The 20,496-nt window shown below is 30.8% G+C and overlaps 1 protein-coding gene across 1 annotated transcript in view; it reads left to right on the top strand.

The window, feature by feature from the left end:
* Positions 1–20,496, top strand: part of c11.1 (maestro heat like repeat family protein c11.1) — a 183,587-nt gene that overhangs the window by 142,435 nt on the left and 20,656 nt on the right. The window contains exons 28-31 of the mRNA XM_035361194.2: positions 1,122–1,281; positions 5,700–5,911; positions 16,270–16,407; positions 20,098–20,359. Coding sequence (XP_035217085.1) covers positions 1,122–1,281; positions 5,700–5,911; positions 16,270–16,407; positions 20,098–20,359 — 772 coding nt within the window. The remainder of the gene's footprint in view (positions 1–1,121; positions 1,282–5,699; positions 5,912–16,269; positions 16,408–20,097; positions 20,360–20,496) is intronic.

The raw sequence follows: 20,496 nt of genomic DNA, 5'->3' as shown, positions 1-20,496 counted from the left end.
TTTTCGTCAAGATGCAAACTGAAAGAAGTATGGCAAGATATTTTTTTAAGTTTCTCACCAAATACTACTAGGCATAATTTGAGTCCTCGAATCCAAATATGGAAAAACATTGGCATGTCATTTCAGAAGAAGTCCGATTTTGTGTCAAAATACGCATGTTAGAAGAATGGTATATGTAGATATATCCAAAGTCATGCTTTTAATATATGAAAGGCACAAGTTGATTTTCATCAGTGGGCCCAGTAGAATGAGAGATATAGAACTGTCTTCCTTTTTTTTTTTTTAAATTGTTAAAAACATAAAATTGTTACTCCAAAATTTTACTGCTGATTATCTTCAACAGCAAACTGAGAATTACTGCTGAAGATACATTTGCCATTAAAAAATCCCATTTGGCAACTTCTTTAGTCATCCACCACAAAGTCACCAAACATCTGTTATCATATTTCAAAGATCAACAAAAGTGTCCCTTCCCCCAAGATGGTTTCATATCTTTCTGTAGATGTGCCAAAAGCAAATTTAACTGTATAACATTTTTAATCAACATGTAGGATATTCTTATGAAAATTCAGGGAGAAAATATGCTCAGCCTTATGTAAATAAATGTAAATAAAGTAATGTAAATAAAGACTGATGTAAATGACTTAATGTAAATAAAGACTGATGATAAGTATACAATAAGCTAAATATTATTAGTATAAATAAAGTATAAAATATGCATGGTAACATATGTTCTGTGATATAGCATTTATCATGAATGAAAGTGTTGCTAAAAATAATTTATGCTCTTAATTAATTCATAAGTTTTAAATTGAAAATGTAATGAACTAAATTTCTGATTGATAAATTTTTAAAGGATTATTTTCCAATGATATAAATGGCATATAATTCTAGCTAATGTAAACTGCTGATCAGAAATAGATTATTTTTTCCCTATAATGTGAATCATTATAGTAAAAGAATATATGTTATGTTGTTGTAAACCAGTTTTTAATGCTAAATATTTTTCATAGTAAGGGTTAAAAATCTGTTTCAGTTTTTCCAAAAGTCATATTATTGTTTACTTTATTATTTATATATTTCAGGTTTTATTCTTTTTTTAATATTTTTTCTTCTGACAGGCATACAATTGATATTTGGAGAACTTTATGCTTAGATAAAAATACTGCTAGTCATATTATTGAACACTTTTTGGAGATATTTTCTGATAATGTACTGTCTTCTCCACCTGATCCTCATGGACGCAGCATTGCATATATTGCAGCTCACAAGCCATTAGCTGTAAGTTATTTCTTTCTTTCTTTTTTTCTAGTCCAAAGGAGGTTTTGTCCCTGAAGGACTATTGTTTTTGTTTTGCGATTTTGCACTGAATCACTATAAATGTCCGTTTCACTTTTCAAACTGTTGCCACCAAATGTTAGAGTCCTGCAATATATTTGAAGAAATTAAATAATAAAAAATCTGCATAAATATATGTATATTTCTCGCATTGTGATAAAGCAACGGTACATAGAGCCATCGAATTTTAAATGACGTAATCCTCCTACGAATATGGGCATGTGGAAGACCAAATTTGAAATTTAGAATTTGTTTTATTATCGGTTTCATATTTTGTAAAACTTTAACGATTTTGGGGGGGGGGTAACTTATCACACAGTAAAGGATGCTGAGTAACAGCAAATATAGATGTCCAAGTTGAAGAAGCATCAAATTTAAGTCTCTTAAATTAATGTTTTTAGTTACTAAGTTGCTTTGAAATAATTTGATTTAACTAAATGTACCTTTATGTTGTTCAGCTGCTGATGTTGCATCTTAAAAATCTCCCCAGATATTTTAAATCACATCATATGTAAGAATTAAAGATGTTACAGCATTATACGTAATTTAGATTTAAATGCATTTCCTACTCAGATAATCGGACAAAAGAATTAACTAATCTGCATTAAATGTAATCCTAAATCATCTTATGTAAAATAATTTTTAATTAATATATTTATAAATGCATTTCTGTTAACAAAATTTATATAATATATGATTTCATTTTTACTTCTTTGTATGAAGTAAAAGATCTGTAATCATGAAAAATTCCAGGTACCATATTTCAATGAAAATAACCATTTTGACCGCTATCAAATGCAATTTAACGATGTTTTTGCCTGACATCTGTTTGTAAGGATGGAATATAAAGGACTCTTTTTTTTCCCCCCAAACGAATTACAAAACTGATTGAAAATGGATTCAGAAGAGATTTTTACATGGCTTCTGTATGTACATATGTATCTCACATAACTCAAAAATGAGTAGTCTCAGAACATTCAAATTTTCTATATAGGACTTCTATAACATGTAGTTGTGCACCTCCTTTTGTGGTTCCACCCGCCCGCACCAAAAGTATATAAATACACACACACACATATTACTGTTACTGTTACACACACATATATATTACTGTTACTGTTACACACACACACATATTACTGTTACTGTTACACACACTCACATATTACTGTTATTGTTACACACACACACACTGTTACTCGTCTCAATGAGCTCAGTTTATTTTAATTCTTATATATTGAAGAATTGTGCATTTTTTGCTTTAAAAATGATTGAAATATGTTGTTCTTATCTTCCGGTTAAGTTTTTTATGCCTTTAGTTAATCTGCATGCAATACTTGCAGAATTATCAACAATTTAAAAGTTGTTAAGTGCGGCTAAGCCTTTTTTGTAACCATAACAGCCATATTTGTTTACATTTGAAACTTAGCAGAATAGTGAATTAGTTCTTTCTGCACTTTCACTGTCTTTTTGCCAAATGGGACTAAAAGAAAACTTTTAGCTTTGTGCACTGAAAAATCTGCCTTCTTGCCTGCTGGCCAAACTGCTTGTTTTTGTGCAGAAACTGTAAATTGTTTTAACTGTATTTGGTGTTTTATGTTTTCTATATCATTTTATTTTTAATGAAAATATTTTGAGTTTATCTTTATTTTTACCTTGCTGCAAAGTGAGAACTGAATTAATTGAATGAGAAATATATGTCTAATGAAATTCGAGGAAATAAGTGTTTCATTTTAGCAGAAAATATTGTTGCCAGTCTGTCTTTGACAGAGGAGAATGTTTACACATAGTGCATGCGCATTAGTAAGTGAGGCTAAATCATTTATGAAAAACGTTTTCTTTTTTATTTGTTTAATTTCTCTGATACATCGTTTTAGATGTATTATAGCATTTGAATAGAACATGTAGCAATGATTAGATAATTCTTTATATGATATAACTTTTGTACCTTCTGAATTATAAAATGAATGTGATGTAATGCTGTTAAGTGAACCTCACACCAGAATGTCGCTATGATAAATAAATATAGTAAATTTTAAAGAGTGCATTTACACTATTGTGGTTTATGTGCTATTGACGAAGTAGGTTTAATTAAATTCAATAAATTTAAATGAAATGTAGGAAAAAATTCATATAATTTAATATTCCATACAAGCTTGTACACATCAGCTTTTTTAAATATTCATAAAAAAATTTCAGCATTATTCTGGATGACAGGTAGAATCTGTAAGCAATTATTATTAAAAGAATTAACTAATATGCATTATATGTAATCATATATAAAATAATATTTTCTTAGAATTCTTGGAAATAAATCTTCTGTGAGAGCTTTTTTGTCTTTTGTATCTAAAACTTTACATTAGTATGCGTATACTTTAGATTAGTATTTGTTGTATGTGTACCTTAGTCAAGGATAAACAAAAATGTTAACAATAGTGGCAGAAAACAACAAATTATTGTAATGAATACTGATTTAAAAAAACGGAAAATTTTTAATTTGTTACTGAATAAAAAGAAAAGTAATTGTGAGGAATTCTAGGGTGATCATCAGTGACCAAAATCACTGATGATCATCACTGATGATTGTGTGTGAAAATGATATAATTAGTTATTACTAGCCTGACTACATCTTTAATTTGTTTGATTTCTTACCCATCATATGTGGCGACATCTTTTCTTGTTTTCTCATAGCAATTCATATAAAATTATTGACAGACAATATTATTTTTAACGTTAAGTGAAAAATTAAATGAGTTATGTAGCTATCTTTCTTTACAGTTATATTACAGTCAAATGTGTATCAGTGTAAGGGAAAAAAAGGGTGTGTGATCTGAGAAATCTTCTTAAAATCCTACTTAAAAGTAAAAATTCAGTTGATTAGAATTTTTTATGTAGTATTTTAATTAAATAAGTACTTTAATAACAATCAGTTGTTGATGTTCTTCAAAAATTTCTTATGATTTATTATATGAAATATTTTATATCCTCAGTTCTAGAAAATGGTACGTTAGTCTTGTAAAATTCAGATCAACCTTTATTTTTTTATTTTTCAAAATATTGTAATAATAGTTGTAATATGTCTAACCTAAAGATTTACATGTCAGCTTCTCAAACTGCCATAATCCTTGTTTAAAAAATTGGGGGGTGGCTGAGCTGTGAAACATTTGATTATATTTTTAAATTGGCAATAATTGTTATTTTTTTGTATATCTATCCCTTTTTCAAGTGTATGTGTCTGGTATTTTTTTAATTTTGACAAATAAATAAGTTGCAGAAATAGTTTGTTAAAAAAAAAAAAAAAAGATTTTTCAAAAATTCAGCATTTTTTTTGCTTTCAGAAACAATAAATAAGATTATTATATATAATTCCTAACTTCATCCTATTACCTTACTAATTTACTCTAATTTAAAATTTACTCAATGACTATTTATGTCTGTAGAGGACATTTAAAGACTTTAAATCTTCAAGATAAATTTTAGTTTATATGAAGCCTATGTGAAGTTCATTTTCATTTAATGCTTATAATATTCCATCTAAATTTTGTACCTCTCTGCAGTTTGTGTTAATTAGGGAGAAACCAAATCAGGAAAAAATACATTGCAGGAAAAATACATCTTAACAGGGCTCTTCTGCTGCAATAACATTTTTTAGTAAATCCAATAAATGTCTATTACAAAATGAGTATTTAATTTTTTGGGGGGGATATTCAATAGAATGCTGCTTATTGAAAGATGAATGAAGATCAAATACCAAGTTGCAAATGCATATAAAACCAATCATGGCAGGAGATCTCAAAATCTCTCTCATCAGATTTTCAAATCATTGCTATGAAAACAAACAAACTAATTGAAAACTCAATAAATATACTGATGAAAATGGTAAATTTCTGAAAGTAACAAACTAATGTAGAGAAACTTTTAGAAGGAGAAAAGTATATATCGTGTAAATTCTTGTCAAAACAAAGGAAAAAAAAGAGCTACCAAAATGGCTGATATTGAAAAGTTATTTTTAAATAAAATAATTCAAAAAAAAGTATAAGAGTGTAATTCCAGTAAAGCATGATATGATCAACACAGTGTGTAATGAAACTTGCAATGAGTATGTTCAACAGTTTTAATAGAATTTTTGATAGAGAAAGCTTCATGCATAAGATTTTTATTACCACTTATTTTTGTTTGTAATATATTTTGCTGTCTAAAAATATTATTGAAAAAATTCAATGAAAAAAAATCTTGTTTTGAATTTAAGTAGTTTGGTGGATACAAACTTGACAGGTTTCGCATATAGGGACAAATTTCAGGTTCAAAGTTTTTGTAATCAAGTAATGGTATGACTCATGTTTCGCTTTTGTCTTTTATAGGCTGTTTGTGCCTTACGTGAAATGTTCAAAGTACCTGAGATGGAAAGTTGTGGCAAAGAACATTTTGATAGAATATTTTCATCTTTATTACTTGTTATTGGAGCTTATGTAGGAGCTGTTTTTCCTGTATATTCCTCTGAAAGTGCAAAAAGCTCTGTATCCACATTATCTAAAAAAAATGATTCGCAGTCTTCCTGTTCTTCTCCAGTGAGGTATGTTATTTTCATAGGATTCTGTCACATATGTTTATTGAAAGAAATTGGAATAAATACTGTGTAAGTTACATATTCATGTCAATTTATTGGTTCCCAGACAAAAGCCCACTGAACGAAAGCGCATGCAACAAAAGCCCACTGTGATAATTGCCCATGCGACAAATACCCACAGCGATGAAAGTGCACATTGATGAAAGCCCACACTGATAAAATCCCACATTGATAAAAGCCCACTCTGATAAAAGCGCACATTGATAAAAACCCACATAATGAAAAGGGACTTTTTTATTACTATAAAATGTATTTGTAATTTTAATTATAGTAAATGGAGTATTCTGAATTTTAATTATCTCAAAAATACGTCTGTTTGTATATTTTATCACTACTTTATCTGTTTATTTTATTAGGTTGAAAGCAAACTTTCTGCTTTTAAGTGATTAGCTATAACATTTCGACGAGAAACCTGAAAATGCATTTTATGATTTATTTACTTGCTTAACTTTGGTACGTGTATGTGAAAAAGAAAAATATCATTATAAAGCTCCTCACATGCTATTTTTAAGGTAATATGGCTGAGATTAAATATAATTATGCTTCATTATTAAAACTATTAACTTTTTAATGCAAAAACACTTGAATTTTATTTTCTTCCTTTTTAGTTTTTCCTTTAGTTCCTCTAATTTCTTTTAGTTCCTTTTTAATTTAGTAATATTAAAACAGTTTTATGTAATTAAGCACGATGAAAACTTGGCTAAGAGATATTTTATTCTTTACTTTAGACTGAGCTTATCAAATTTTAAACATATTTCTTATTGAAAGCTTTCTTGAATGTAACAATTATAATTTGGAGATTTTCTAGAGATATTTTAATAATAATAAATTAAAATTATAATAATAATAAATTAAAACTGTGAGCTGACACCTGTCTTTTGTGTATATATTGTATCATAGTTATTGTTCTATATTATGTTTTATTAATCTAGAAACTTTTCTCTCATTTTTTAATCCAGAATTTTATTTCAGTTATTTATTATATTGATTATGAATGTATTTTTATTTTTTTTTTTTTGTATTATTACTGCACTTTAATTTATTTCTGTATCATGCATATGTATGCTCTACTACCTTACTTATCAGGACTTATTCTTCATGAATTTATCATTTCCCCGCACTCAGTCTTGTCTCCCATGGTCTTATTGTCTGGTTTCCCACCCTTGTGACGCATGGTCACCTCATCTTCCCCCTAGACTTCAGTTCCTCCTTTACCACCAATTTGCTACCTCCAACTGCCAGGTGCCATCATGGCAAACCATCGGGAGCCGGTAAAGTTGCATTTACTCGCGACGCACTGGCAATATATGCTTGGACTGGATTGGATTGGGGACAAAAGAAAAGGAAAGCAATGGTTTCCCACCTGAATAGCCAGTGGACAGTTAGAAAACTGCATGACAAAAGCCCATAAGACAAATGCCCACTTAAAAACTGCCCACATTTTCAGGAAGTCCAGAATAGCTATGACATTCTGAAAAATGTTATGAATAATAATTATTATGATTAAAAATGAAATTTCAAGTGGGAATGAAATTGATTTATGTAAAAGCGAAGTTTCAAAATTTAACTAAACTATTTAAAGCTGTGCTTTTAATTTACTATTAAAACTATTTATGATAGCGCACGCAAATGTTTTCTTAATCATTAATAGAATACGGTACTTTTATCTTTTTCGTTGAAATTAAAGTTCGGCTTTAATTCTCCATATTAAATTCATTATATGCAAAATTTTCTGAATTGTTAAATTATTCATAAATTATTCTCTGTATATGATGAAAATTTGCATACATTTTACACTGCTTATAATTTTGTAGAATTAAAAGAAGCAAGTGTGGCCAGTATTCCCTTTCACCTCCCTTTGTCGGACTTATACGAGGTCACTTCCATTTGTCGCGTAAATATAAAAACAACATGTATAGGTTTTTAATTATATTATTTTGATTGACTCTCTGTTCTATATACATACAGGATTTTAATTCAGTTGGAGCCCAAAATTAAATGTGTTCCGCTACTTAAATTTTTGTTCAATTATTTGTTTTTAATATAATTTATTTTTTATTTTATCTTTTTTCATGAATCTGCTTTGCGAAGCTGAAGAAAAAAGGGGGAAATATTAATTTTAACGTAGCATATATATCGGTGTGGGTTTTTGTCAATATGGGATTTCATCAGCGTGCGCTTATATCTATGTGGGCTTTTATCAATGTGCGCTTTCATCGGTGTAGGTATTAGTCATGTGGGCAATTATTTCAGTGGGGTCTTTTTTGTGCGCTTTCGTCCAGTGGGCTTTTATCTGGTCACCCAATTTATTGTGTGTTTTATAATGCTTAATTGTGTTTGCCTATCATATTATGTATATACATAAATATATATTTTGCATTAGTATTATCATCACTTGTTGCAGCATCAGTGCACAATCAGATTAGGTCCAGCCCGGTTCTTGCAGGACCGGATGACATCCAAGCTGACTTTTTTGAAGAATATTAGACCTATTTCTTGATTGGCTTTTCTTGCACTTCTGAACAGGAGCTGACACAGTCGTGTTCCATCTACTTGGCTCAAAGCTACTGTTATTCGTATATTACAGAAGCATAAACCTGGCGATCAGATTTACAGTTATACAGCTATTTTCATGATCTGTATCTTGGCTAAGGTCATGGAGTGCAGGATTACATTAAGATTGAGTTGGTTTTTGGAGTATAATAATTTATTACCTCCTATGGAGTTTGGTTTTAGAACTTATAACTGTACAGTTCAGCAAGTTATGTACTTTAGATAAGATATAAAGGACTCCTTAGATAAACATAAGTCCATCCTGGGAGTTTTTGTGGACTTTAAATCCACCTATGAGAGAGTCAGTCGCTTAAAACTCCACTCTCTTGATGTAGAGGGCAAAATGACAGCCTAGATAAAAACATTTATCAACCAAAGTTTTATTAGGATTCGCTATGGCCAGAGCATATCCCTTTTAGACAGACAAAAACTGGTCTGCCTCAGGGTGCTGTAATGAGCCCCTGATTATTTAATGTTTATATAAATAATTTGCCTGATATTCTGATGTCTGATCCTGCACTTGAGACTACAATCTTCGCTGATGAACTAGTTTTCTGGAGCTGTGCTCCAAAGAATTTATAGCAAAGCCTGAATGTTAATTTCAATGATGCCTTGGGGAAATTGGATCTTTGGTGCAGGAATAATAACATGTTTTAAAACCTAGATAAAACTAATTGCCAGTTTTTTACCTTGAATAGACAGCACATTTTACTCCACCTTTTTTATCGTGGTGAAGTAATCTCTGTTAATAATAATGTTACCTATTTGGGATGCAGACTTGATTCACGTCTGAATTGGAATGAACGTATTTCTTGTATAAAGGAAGAAACTGAAGGGAGACTTTCAATTTGAGACTGCTGGTGGTGGGCTGGCGATGGGGATGTAACAGAGAAACTTTAATGAATACATATAAAATGTACATTCAACCATTATTTTGTTATTGTAATGAAGTTTTGGTCACTGCTTCCATTAGTACAGTCAACATTTTGGAAAGATTATAAAACCAATCTCTTTCCCTAATAAAGTTGCAGTTAAATCCATCCACATAGTGGCTATGTAAGCGTTAACCAATATTTCTCCTGTCATGTATGACATTCGTAAAAATGCTGCAATTTTGTTTCAAAAACTTTGCAAGCTGCCAAATAATAAATATTGGAGGAATTGCAATTTTAACTATGATAGAAATTTAAATATATGTATATATATATATATATATATATATATATATATACATATATAATATTCATTGTACAAGTGGTCTTAGTTCCACATTTTAAAACTTCTAGGAGGGGCAGGTGCATCCCAATGACTCAGAATCATATGGCAATGCAGGATTTGAAATGCTTTTCTGATGCTGTAGACGGCATTGTGCAAAAGTTCTGAGAGAGTTCTTGCAGGGAATGGGCATTTTGCAGAAGGACGCAGAGTTACTGTAATTTCCGGAAGGCCGCATCAGCATAATTGCAATAGATTAAATTGTGTGTGACATCGTCGTGGGCCGTATAGATGCAAAATCTCAACCTAGGTCCTGATATATGACATATCAGTTAAGAAAAATGCATGAAATAAAACCATAACTCAAAAATAAATTAAAGAAATGTCGAAAATATATTTACGTTTATGTATATACTTATATTTACCCACTAAAGTCCATATTTGTAATACTCAGACTATATTATAAAAAATGTTGCAACAACGAAATATTAAATTTGGATGACAAAAGAAATTTTAAATTTTCCTTACAAAAGGAATTACAGCAAACTAAACATCATATGAAGCCATCAAAATCTGATTCTTCACTATCTGAATTAAAAAGATTTAGTAAATCCTGATCTACGTCCAAATCTTCCAGATCGTCACATTCATCCTCTTGATTTACAGTCTCTTTATCTAAGGATATAATTTCAGCTTCTTTGAAACCTGCTATTATTGACGATGTTTTTACCGATTTCCATACACTTCCTACCCACTTTGCAACTTCTTCATAATATGCTCTACGCATTTTACCGCTTTTGGTATACGTAGGCAATCCTTCACTCATCCAACACTCCCACCGCTTTCAGACTTCAGCTTGAAGGATTTATTACCTAACAAATCTAATGGTTGTAAGATTTTTGTCAAACTACCAGGAATTATTGCTACGGTCGTAGACAATTTTTGACATCTGGTTTTCACTGACTCAAGTAAATGAGCATGCATGGAATCCATTATTAATAACCCTTTTGTTTGGAAAAAGGATCCCTTACGACACTGCCACACTTTTTGTAGCCACTCGTGCATGATTGTTTCACACATCCAGCCATTCTGGTTTGCACAAATAATTATGTCATTAGGAAAATCTCCCTTGGGAATAATCTTTCGTTTAAAATGATCATCGGCTTTAGCTTGTCACTGATTGTGGCACAAGCTAACACACATGTAAATGACGCTCTTTCATTCCCCATCATAAGCACAGATACAGTTTTTGCACCAGTTTCATCCAGAGTTCTGTTTGCAGGAGATTCGAAAGCTAATGGTGTTTCATCCATATTTATTATCTGTGACCGAAGAATTTTTTTTTTTTTTTTTTTTTTTTTTTTTTTTTTTTTTTTTTTGTCAATAATATCTGTCACATATTTTAGAAAAGATGCCTTTTTATTCTGCCAGTCCATTGGTAATTGTTGCCCAACTGTTGTTCTAGTATGCACAGAAATATTTTTTCTTTTCATAAATCTGCTACACTACCAAGGCCCTCCTTTGAAATCATTTATGTTCATTTGTTTTGCTATAAATTTTGCTTCTAAGCGAATTTTTACAGTCGAAATTCCCATTCCCTTTCCTCATTGCTCCGTTATCCAGTTTGCAAGGTCGTCCTCTAGATTCGGCCACCTTACAGTACCACGTCTTTTGGCTTGTTTCTGTTGTGGCATATTTTTAAGTTCTTCTTTTTCAGTTCTCTAACGTTGAATACATCTCTCGTCCACTTCAAACTCTCGAGCTGCTGCTCTATTTCCAATTAGTTCAGCTCGTGAAATTACATTAAGCTTAAAACCAGCAGTATAGTTTCTGTGCCATGTAGGTGCCATTTTCAAAAAATTTCCGCTCCTTTCTTACTTAAAAACTATGGAACAAGTACTTGTACCCAAACTGATGGTATCTGTCTCTGGCAGAATGGCAAGAAAAATCAATTCTTGCTGAAGAGGAAATGCGTCAGAGTTCGTTATTGCGAGTCAGGTGGAGTCGTGTCCGCCTTTAAAAAAAATTGCAGAAAAAGGCAAGGGTGGTGAGAGGATTGGTCCTGGAAGATTCATCAAATGGCAGAGAAGAGAGACTATTCACACTGATGACAATGTTGATTTGAAAGGGGGAAGAATGTTATTGTTTTGAAATCCCGTTTAGGCTAAATAAGACATGTAGGTCCATTCAAGGGAAAGAATGTAAACAAAATAACCTTTGCAAAAAGCAACTGAGTGGTCTTTTGTGTGGGAACAGCACCAGCCTATGCACAATGACAAGGCCATCCAAACTATGTATAATGACCATCATAGGAAATATTTTATTTTTAGTGTACCTAAACGCCGCATGGGTAGCAACGCTGTGGTGTTCTTCTGGAAATTACGGTAGTAGGAATTATAATTATACAAACTTGGAGTTAGCTGATATGCATTTGGCATAATGAGGCTGCAGATTGTAGTAGGCCAGACATGTAGCACTTGTACGCAAAACGAGTCCTATGAGGTGTACACCCAACCATAATATCTTTGCAAGGCTGCACTGAAGGTTAGCTGAAACAGGCTCCTTTTAAAAAGCTGCCATGAATTGGGCATGTTCAGCATGGAATTCGGAAATTGAAGAGAATGTGCTGAATCAGTACAGTTGACTCCAAGTTTGAGTATGTGAAGTGTAGTGCACACAGTCGATGTTTCCCATTCCAGCATCTGAAGTATTCTCGGAGAAAACGAAATGCATTCATATCATGTCCAGCATAACAGTCAGGCGATTATGCTCCTCATGATGCTTTCGCACAATGCTGTCTTTGAAAGTGTTCTACGGGTCGCCATTTCCATGCTAATGTGCTATTCACCAAGAGGCATTTTTCACAAGGGAAGGAATATTGAACACATATAGCATCCATTTTTAGGTGGTAGAGAACCCTCATGCAACACGATACTGTGCAGTGCAGAGTCGGTTTTCAGTTAAAGTTTGAGACAGCATTATGGAGGATCACCTCATTGGATCTTACTTGCATTTTGGTCTAACCGGTTGTAACAGACAGTGTGGTTCCAACATGATGGGGCCCCTTCCCATTTCAGCTATAAAGTTCGCACCCACCTAGATGTTAGATTTGGCCAACAGTGAATCGGATGCTGTATTCCGTTGCATTGGCCTGCTCGACCACCGGAACTATCATGTCTTGATTTCTTTTTTAAGGGAGCATATGAACTGATTTATGATGCCCCTGTTGACATCGGCTAGAAGCTGATTGCGTAAATCGCAGTAGCTGCTGGGGAAATTCGAGATATGTAGAATATTCAGAATTCCATGCGCCATAGATAGGAGGCATCAGTGGAGAAAACTTTGAACACTATCTTTGACTCATGCTACTTTTTGTTCCTGTAAATTTATTATTAAAACAAACATTAACTTAGCTAGCTTATCTTTTAATTTCTGATGATTTTGTGTGCACTAGCACATCGGGAAAGACTGCATTGCTATGATTCTGAATCACCAAGCGCACACTACCCTTGCTAGAAGTTCTAAAACATGGTACTAAGACACCCTGTATATATATGCATATATTATCAGTATGTATTTTGAATGAAATCCTTAAACAGCAGAGAACCTGTCATTACATGAAATGCCCCGGCTTTCAAAATATTCTTATGAAAACTGATAGGTTAATGCTCCTGTCATAGTAATATAAGTGGTAAAGTATTTTATACGATCAGTGTCTTGTTGTATATCTTCATATCAAAATATAGATGGAAACTGAGTGATTTTTAACACCAATTCTAATAGCTATTTCAGTTTAAAAAATTGTCAGAAGTTATCAACCTTTTCAGAAACATTTATTATAAAGAAAGGAGACTATTATGCTTTTGTTATAGGCAAAATGGATAGTAACCTTTTTTCTCCCCATAGTTTTGCAAAAGCAATTTACGAGTGCACTTTATTTGTGATATATTTAGCATGATTCTTTGCTTAATCTCCTTTAATAAAGGGATATAAATAATTCAGAAGTCAAACAACAAAAATCAGCTTTATATTTTCAAATTTTCACAGGACTAGTTTCGATGGTTTTACTGAACCACCATTGTCAGCTGCAAAAGCGCAAATGAACGAGATATGATATAATGATCAGATAAGATAAGAAAGCCTGGACAGAAAATAAGCTAGTGGTGCCATCTGTTGATGAAACCAGAACTAAAACATAATTTCTTTAAAGGCTGAAGGCAAAGATGGATTGGAATTAGGATCGTTAACTAGAACAGAAAGATTTTTTTGAATGTGAAATGCCTCTAGAAAATCGAGTTCTCCAATGGAAGATGTCTTTTGAATAATTTTGGCAGCAGAAAAATTGAAAGTGTGATTTTCGGACCAACAATGTTGGGCAACAGAAGACTTCTGTTTTTACTTTTTTCTAACATATGCCTTATGTTCCTTGACAGAAATTTTAAGGCTCTCTTAGTTTGTCCAATGTAAACTAAACCACACTGGCAAGGAATCCTATAAATACCCCAGGAATTCATATCCAGAATGGGGTCCTTGAGTATGGAACTCGGAATTTTATTGATGGGAGAATAAACGACCCGAAAGTTAAATTTCTACAAAATATATGCAACTTTATAGCTAACTGATGGAAAGAAGGGAATGACAACAGAATTTTTATAATCTCCTAAAACAAGAGTGTGCCTTTTAGTGTGTTGAGATGAGATTTTTTTAACTGCTTGATTAATAATGTTGGTGAAAAGCCCCTGTCAACAGCTATTGCTTTTAAATAATTTAGTTTTTTATCAAGGGATAGTTTGGAGGAGCAAACTTGAAGAGCACGGAAAACATAGGAATAGAATGAAGCTAACTTTTGTTTACTCGGATGACATGATTTAAAGTGTGGTGGAAGGCAAACTGATGAAAGTTTACGTTAAACCGTAGTACTGAAGTTGGATGTGTTACGTGTGACCAGAATGTCGAGAAACGGAAGAGAATTGCAAGTCTCAAGTTCAAAAGTGAACTGAATAGCAGGATCAATAAAATTCATTGTTGAAAGAACTTTATTTAAATCATCTTTATTACCTTCAAACACAGATGCACAGAATAAATAACTTTATTCAAACGCAGATGCACAGAATAAATAACTTTTATTAACAAAATAAATAACTTCTTTCTGTGCACAGAATTCTTTTCTTGCTGGTCAGACAGAAAAAGAATTCTGTGCACATAATTCATGTTTATTCTGTTATTATTTAAATAACTTTATTTCTTAAATGCACAGAATAAATAACTTTATTCTGTGCATTTAAGAAAACCCATTCCTTGCAGATTCTGTTATAGAAAGTGAGAAGGTTTAACAAGACATATGCTTGGTCATTGAGTATTTAATACTCTCCAAACCTGACTAATATTACTTGCCTGTGATAATATTCCCTTTAATCCAAGCATTGTGAAATTAGCATTATAGCCTTTTTGAGTTGGGAGAATCAAATGAGTTTTTTGTCAGCTCTTAATTCACGAGATCATACATGCCTGTCTGTAATTACTGCCATGAGACACCAGAGTGTACACATTCCCAATAATGTATATGAAAAATTTATTGATGACATTCTTTATGATTTTTGTAAAGTTATACAATGTTCTGTAATCAAGATAGTGTTTATTTATTAAAATATTTTTGCACTGTGAAATTATTTTAAAGTGTGTCCTTATTGACCAGTTATTTATTAATGCCTCCTCTGCCTGTAGGATATATATTGCCTCTCTAGAGTTCCTCATTACATATTAGTCCAACAACATCCACATTTGAAATATAGTGCTGAGCAATCCTTTAGAAATTCTCAATAATTAACCGAAAGAATGTTTTCCCCCATTTCCAGTGAAATAACACATAGCTAACATTAAACTACTGTTAGATAGGGGTAAAGCTCCTAAATGTGAAACTAAAAAAAAAAAAAAAAAAAAAAAATAAGGACTTAATTTTATACTTTTGTTGATAAGCTAATTAAGCTCATAAATCTTCACATGGTTCTTGGTTTTCTGTCCTGTTGATAATAACAACTTTTTTAAGCATATAAAAGCTTCTATTGACTCTATATTCATAGCGTAAAATTAATAATGATAGTGGTAATTCGTGTTCAATATTCTGTAAAAGAGAATGGAAATACATTTTGTGAAATATTTGTATCAATAATTAATTTACAGAATCAAAAACAAAAATCCATAAGAATTTTTTTTTAAATTTAAAATGGATTAAAATAAATTCAGAAAAGATGCACACATGTGTGTAAGCATGTTAATAAATACCGTATTTAACGGCAAAAAAGACGCACCCTTATGTAGACGGCCACACACAAGGAAAAAAGTTTCAATAGCATGATTTCTTTTAGTTCTCATGTTTCTTAAAAGCCAAATAAACAATTATTGAATGCAATTACCTTCATGTATAAGACGCAGGTAACTTTTTTGAGACCAAATTTAGGAAAAAAGTGCGTCTTATATGCTGGCTGTCAAATATGGTAAGTGTTACTTATTTATTAACATATTTAAGTTTGTTATAGAATTGCCATTGATGCTATGAAAAACTTCCTCTTGTGTGTTAAAGAAGAAGTTGTAGTTAGCTGTATGACTGAAAGTGGCTATTGGATAATGATGGAAGAATCTGACAAGTATCCGGAAGCTGTTGCTGCATTAGGAAGGTGAACTATTTTAGTTTGAAAGTAATTATTGTTTATTAGCTATGTGATTGAAAGAAGTCTGTCAGATTTAAATTCAGTTTTAGAAAGTATTTTTTATTTCATGAATTTCACTATTTTTTGAAGTCTATTTTTTTTTTTTTTTTTAAATTCTATTTTTGAAGTCTGTATTGTTTTCCCTCCAAAAAATAAGGAGGAGTCAAGGTGTAACTGTATTTTATTATTTTGCATACTGTTGGCCTAATAGTTTTAAAGCATGTATCTAATGATCTATTGAATTAATGCTCAGAACCATACATCTTAATTTCTGAATAACCAAAAGCTTTTGAGGCACAAAGAAGAGACCTATTAAATTGATTATTTATATAGTTAATAAATCATTCTTTAACAACAATGATAATCACATAATTACTTTCTGTAATGTTTTCTAACATTTAAAAAGACGTATCGTAAACATTGCAATTTTCAAGCACTTTACATCAAATTTTTCTTAATCTGTTTTTGAATGATTTTGATTCACAATCTCTGCAATATCTACTATGTAGCCAAGAATTTTGGTAGCAAAGTAGAAATCTAATGCTTGTAAAGAGCCTATAAAAAAAGGTACATTTCTGACTTACCATGCACAAAAATATCATGAGCTTTCATACCATTGTTTAAAAATCATTTGTCCATCATTGTTTAAATATCATTGTTTCAGTCAGATATAGATCATTATGCAGAAAGAAGTTAAGCAAGTAAATTTTATTTGACTTTCTAATCAAATATGAGAATTAAGTTTTTCTGCTGATTTACTTATATGTTCTATTATTAAACAAAAAGTCTAAATTTAAACTGCAATATATTTAAGTGGAAACAAATATTAAAAAAAAAATAAATAAACACAAATACATATGTATCATATTTATAAATTGTATTATAGGCAGGAAATGAATTTTAAATATAAATATATGTATACAATTATATTTCCTAAACAATATTGATTAATTGATTATATTATCTCCTAAGTTTAATTAAAGTAGAATTATTTTAAAAGAGTGAATCCATACTGGTAAGTTATATTTTGAAAGATGTTTTGAAGTAACTTAAAAGTAAAATGTTAATAATGTTTAAACGGGGACTGGAATTAAATCATCATGAAGAACAAAATTTCAATTGTAAAAGGAAAAATTAAATTAAAAACATGTAATTATTGTCATTGATCGGAAATTAGTTGACTTTTCAGGGGGAACAAACCATCTCCCGTTCAATGAACAATAATTAATAAAAATACGTAAATACGAAGGTGTTTCGTCTTTACTCGAGTTAAACCAAATATTTCCGCGAATAGATGGGATTACGAACCAATACTGATACTCAAGGAACTTATTCTTATGAAGCATTTTAGCCAATTCTTATGATCTTATTCTTATGAAGCAATTATTATATTTTTTATATTATTTTTATATTTTTTTAATATTATTTTTGATTGGTTTTAAAAAGTTTGCATTATTTATCTTATTTTGTAATCTTCTATGTTTATTTCAACTTTACTTTGAATTTTATTTCATAATGACAATTTCCAATGTTTAATTTTTACAAATAATATAGAACTCAAATGCATAAACATGAGGGTGTTGGGGACGGTTACTCGAGTTTTTTCAGATTTCTCTACAGAAATTGCTTTTTACTCCAAATTGAATTGGCTAAAATGCGTCATAAGAATAAGTCTCTTGAGTATCAGCATTGGTTCATAATCCCTTCCATTCGTGGAAATTTTGGCTTGACTAGAATTGCCGGTTTGGCTTTACCTTATAAGAGTAAAGACGAAACACCTTCGTATTTACTTATTTTTATTAATTATTGTTCATTGAACGGGAGTTGGTTTGTTCCCCTTGAAAAGTCAACTAATTTCCGATCAATGACAATGATTACATGTTTTTAATTTAATTTTTCCTTTTACAATTGAAATTTTGTTCTTCATGATGATTTAATTCCAGTCCCCCTTTAAACATTATTAACATTTTACTTTCAAGTTACTTCAAAACATCTTTCAAAATATAACTTACCAGTATGGATTCACTCTTTTAAAATAATTTTACTTTAATTAAACTTAGGAGATAATATAATCAATTAATCAATATTGTTTAGGAAATAAATTATTATTAACTAACTTTGCAGCAATTGCGCAAGTAGTAGTAACTTGTTTTCGCACTAAATGAATTTAAGATCATACAGCATTTGATATACAATTAATATACATATATATTTATTTTATATGTGTTCAGAAAATTAATGTACAGTACAAAGTCTTAAGACTGGAATGCTGGATCTGAGTCTGAGATCCAGATCTTGACATTGACGATTCCTGATTTTAGAGCATCTATTTGAATCTTGTAACGTGAGATATAGAAATAATAAAATTTAAAATATGAAATAACTGTTTATGAAGTAATGGAATATTATTTAATCTTAATGGAATCAAAGTTTACAAAAAAGGGGGAAAGAAAACTGAATATTTATTTCTTTTATTTTATACCTCAATGTAAGTTTTTAAGGCAGTCTTTTTTTTTTGTGTGTGTGTGTGTATGTGCGTTATTGCTTTTTTTTTTTCCTAATTGTATGAATAGATACAATTTCTTGTTCGATTACAAAGTATAATTTTTAAAGTTCTGTAATTGCTGTATTCAGAATTCCCATAAAATTTTCAGTGAAAATTTTTCATTCTCAAAAACCTCTGTCTCACTTTCTTCACTATTGGAAGTAATACTTTCTGAATTTAAAACCAATCTTATAAATTTCGCCATCCATTAGTTGATTGCTGATTAAGGCATTGTCATCTTAATGGAAAATTTCTAATGTGTCATCTCCATTTATTATAACTTCTTTACCTTTCTTCACTAATTCCATTAATTGGAAAATTTCATCTTCTAGAGCATTTACAATAATCTATGCCAAAATAATGTTGTTGTTTTGCCCAATTTTTAAAGGACTCTTTATTAAACCCAAATTGTGCAAATGTCATTTTCTCTTGCCAAGGGAAGGAACAAATATGCTTTTACTTTGTACAGCTTCAGAATTCGAAACTCTTTTCAACATTATCAAAAAGTTTGTTGTTGTTGTTGTTGTTGTTGTTGTTGTTGTTTAGATAAATGTAAATAACTATATACAACTCTATAAGACAGCTGAAGGGAAAATTTATTTCTAATAATCAAAATTTCTTACAGCTGAAGGTGAGTTCAAACTTTGGAGAAATTTTAATGAGCCAAGGATAATAAAATATGTCCTAGCTTCAGTAAGCTTAAATTTTGCTCATGTGACAAAGATGCAAACATGTGTCAGCTTGTGTATTCTGTGCATGTAGTATACAAAATTTGCAGGTGAAGTCAAATTCTGAAATTTCTTTCGTATTAGGAAAATTGTAGGGATTAAAACTCTTACTCCTGAATTATTGGGTGTAAAAAGAAAACCATTCATTTCTTTTAAAAAGACTTTATTGAGTGACAAAAGTTAGATAATATTTATAGAGTTCACTGAATATAAGAGTTTCTATACTTTGTAATAAATTAAAAATTATTTTTTAATTTTAGCATTATTTCAATCAAACTGTTATTTTTCTTACCCAAAACCAAAGATTTCTAATATTTAAGTGTCTTATGATAGAAGTACATCTGTAATTTTCATAGCTTAATAAATATCTTCCCCCTTTCCTAGGTCCATATGTGCATGCTGTCCAGATCAAGTTCCAAAAATTATAACTTTCTTAAACCCTTTGTTGAATAGTTCTGTAAATGTGCATCGCATCATTTCAGTATCATTGTTTGTAGAATTTCTATCACAAAATTACAAAGGCAGACAGAATTTGACAGAACCACTAATGAATAATCTTTTGGGTCGCTTGGTTGATTCATCGCCAACTGTGCGTCGTTTTTGTATCTCAGGCTTGGGAAATATATCCATGCTAGATAAGGAACAGGTATAGATTTTTTCATTATGTTAAATAATTTTAATTGAATTTCAAATTGCATTTGTTTAAAATATATATTTGTTTAAACTGTACTCTATCTACCAATAAGTACCTGGACACATGTGATAGAAAAGAAAAACAAAATT

This window comes from Stegodyphus dumicola, chromosome 3 (genome assembly GCF_044657685.1).
Source record: "Stegodyphus dumicola isolate Sdum_Otavi_A_Nest chromosome 3, ASM4465768v1".
NCBI classification, from domain to species: domain Eukaryota; kingdom Metazoa; phylum Arthropoda; class Arachnida; order Araneae; family Eresidae; genus Stegodyphus; species Stegodyphus dumicola.
This window is presented reverse-complemented; position numbering and strand designations above follow the sequence as displayed.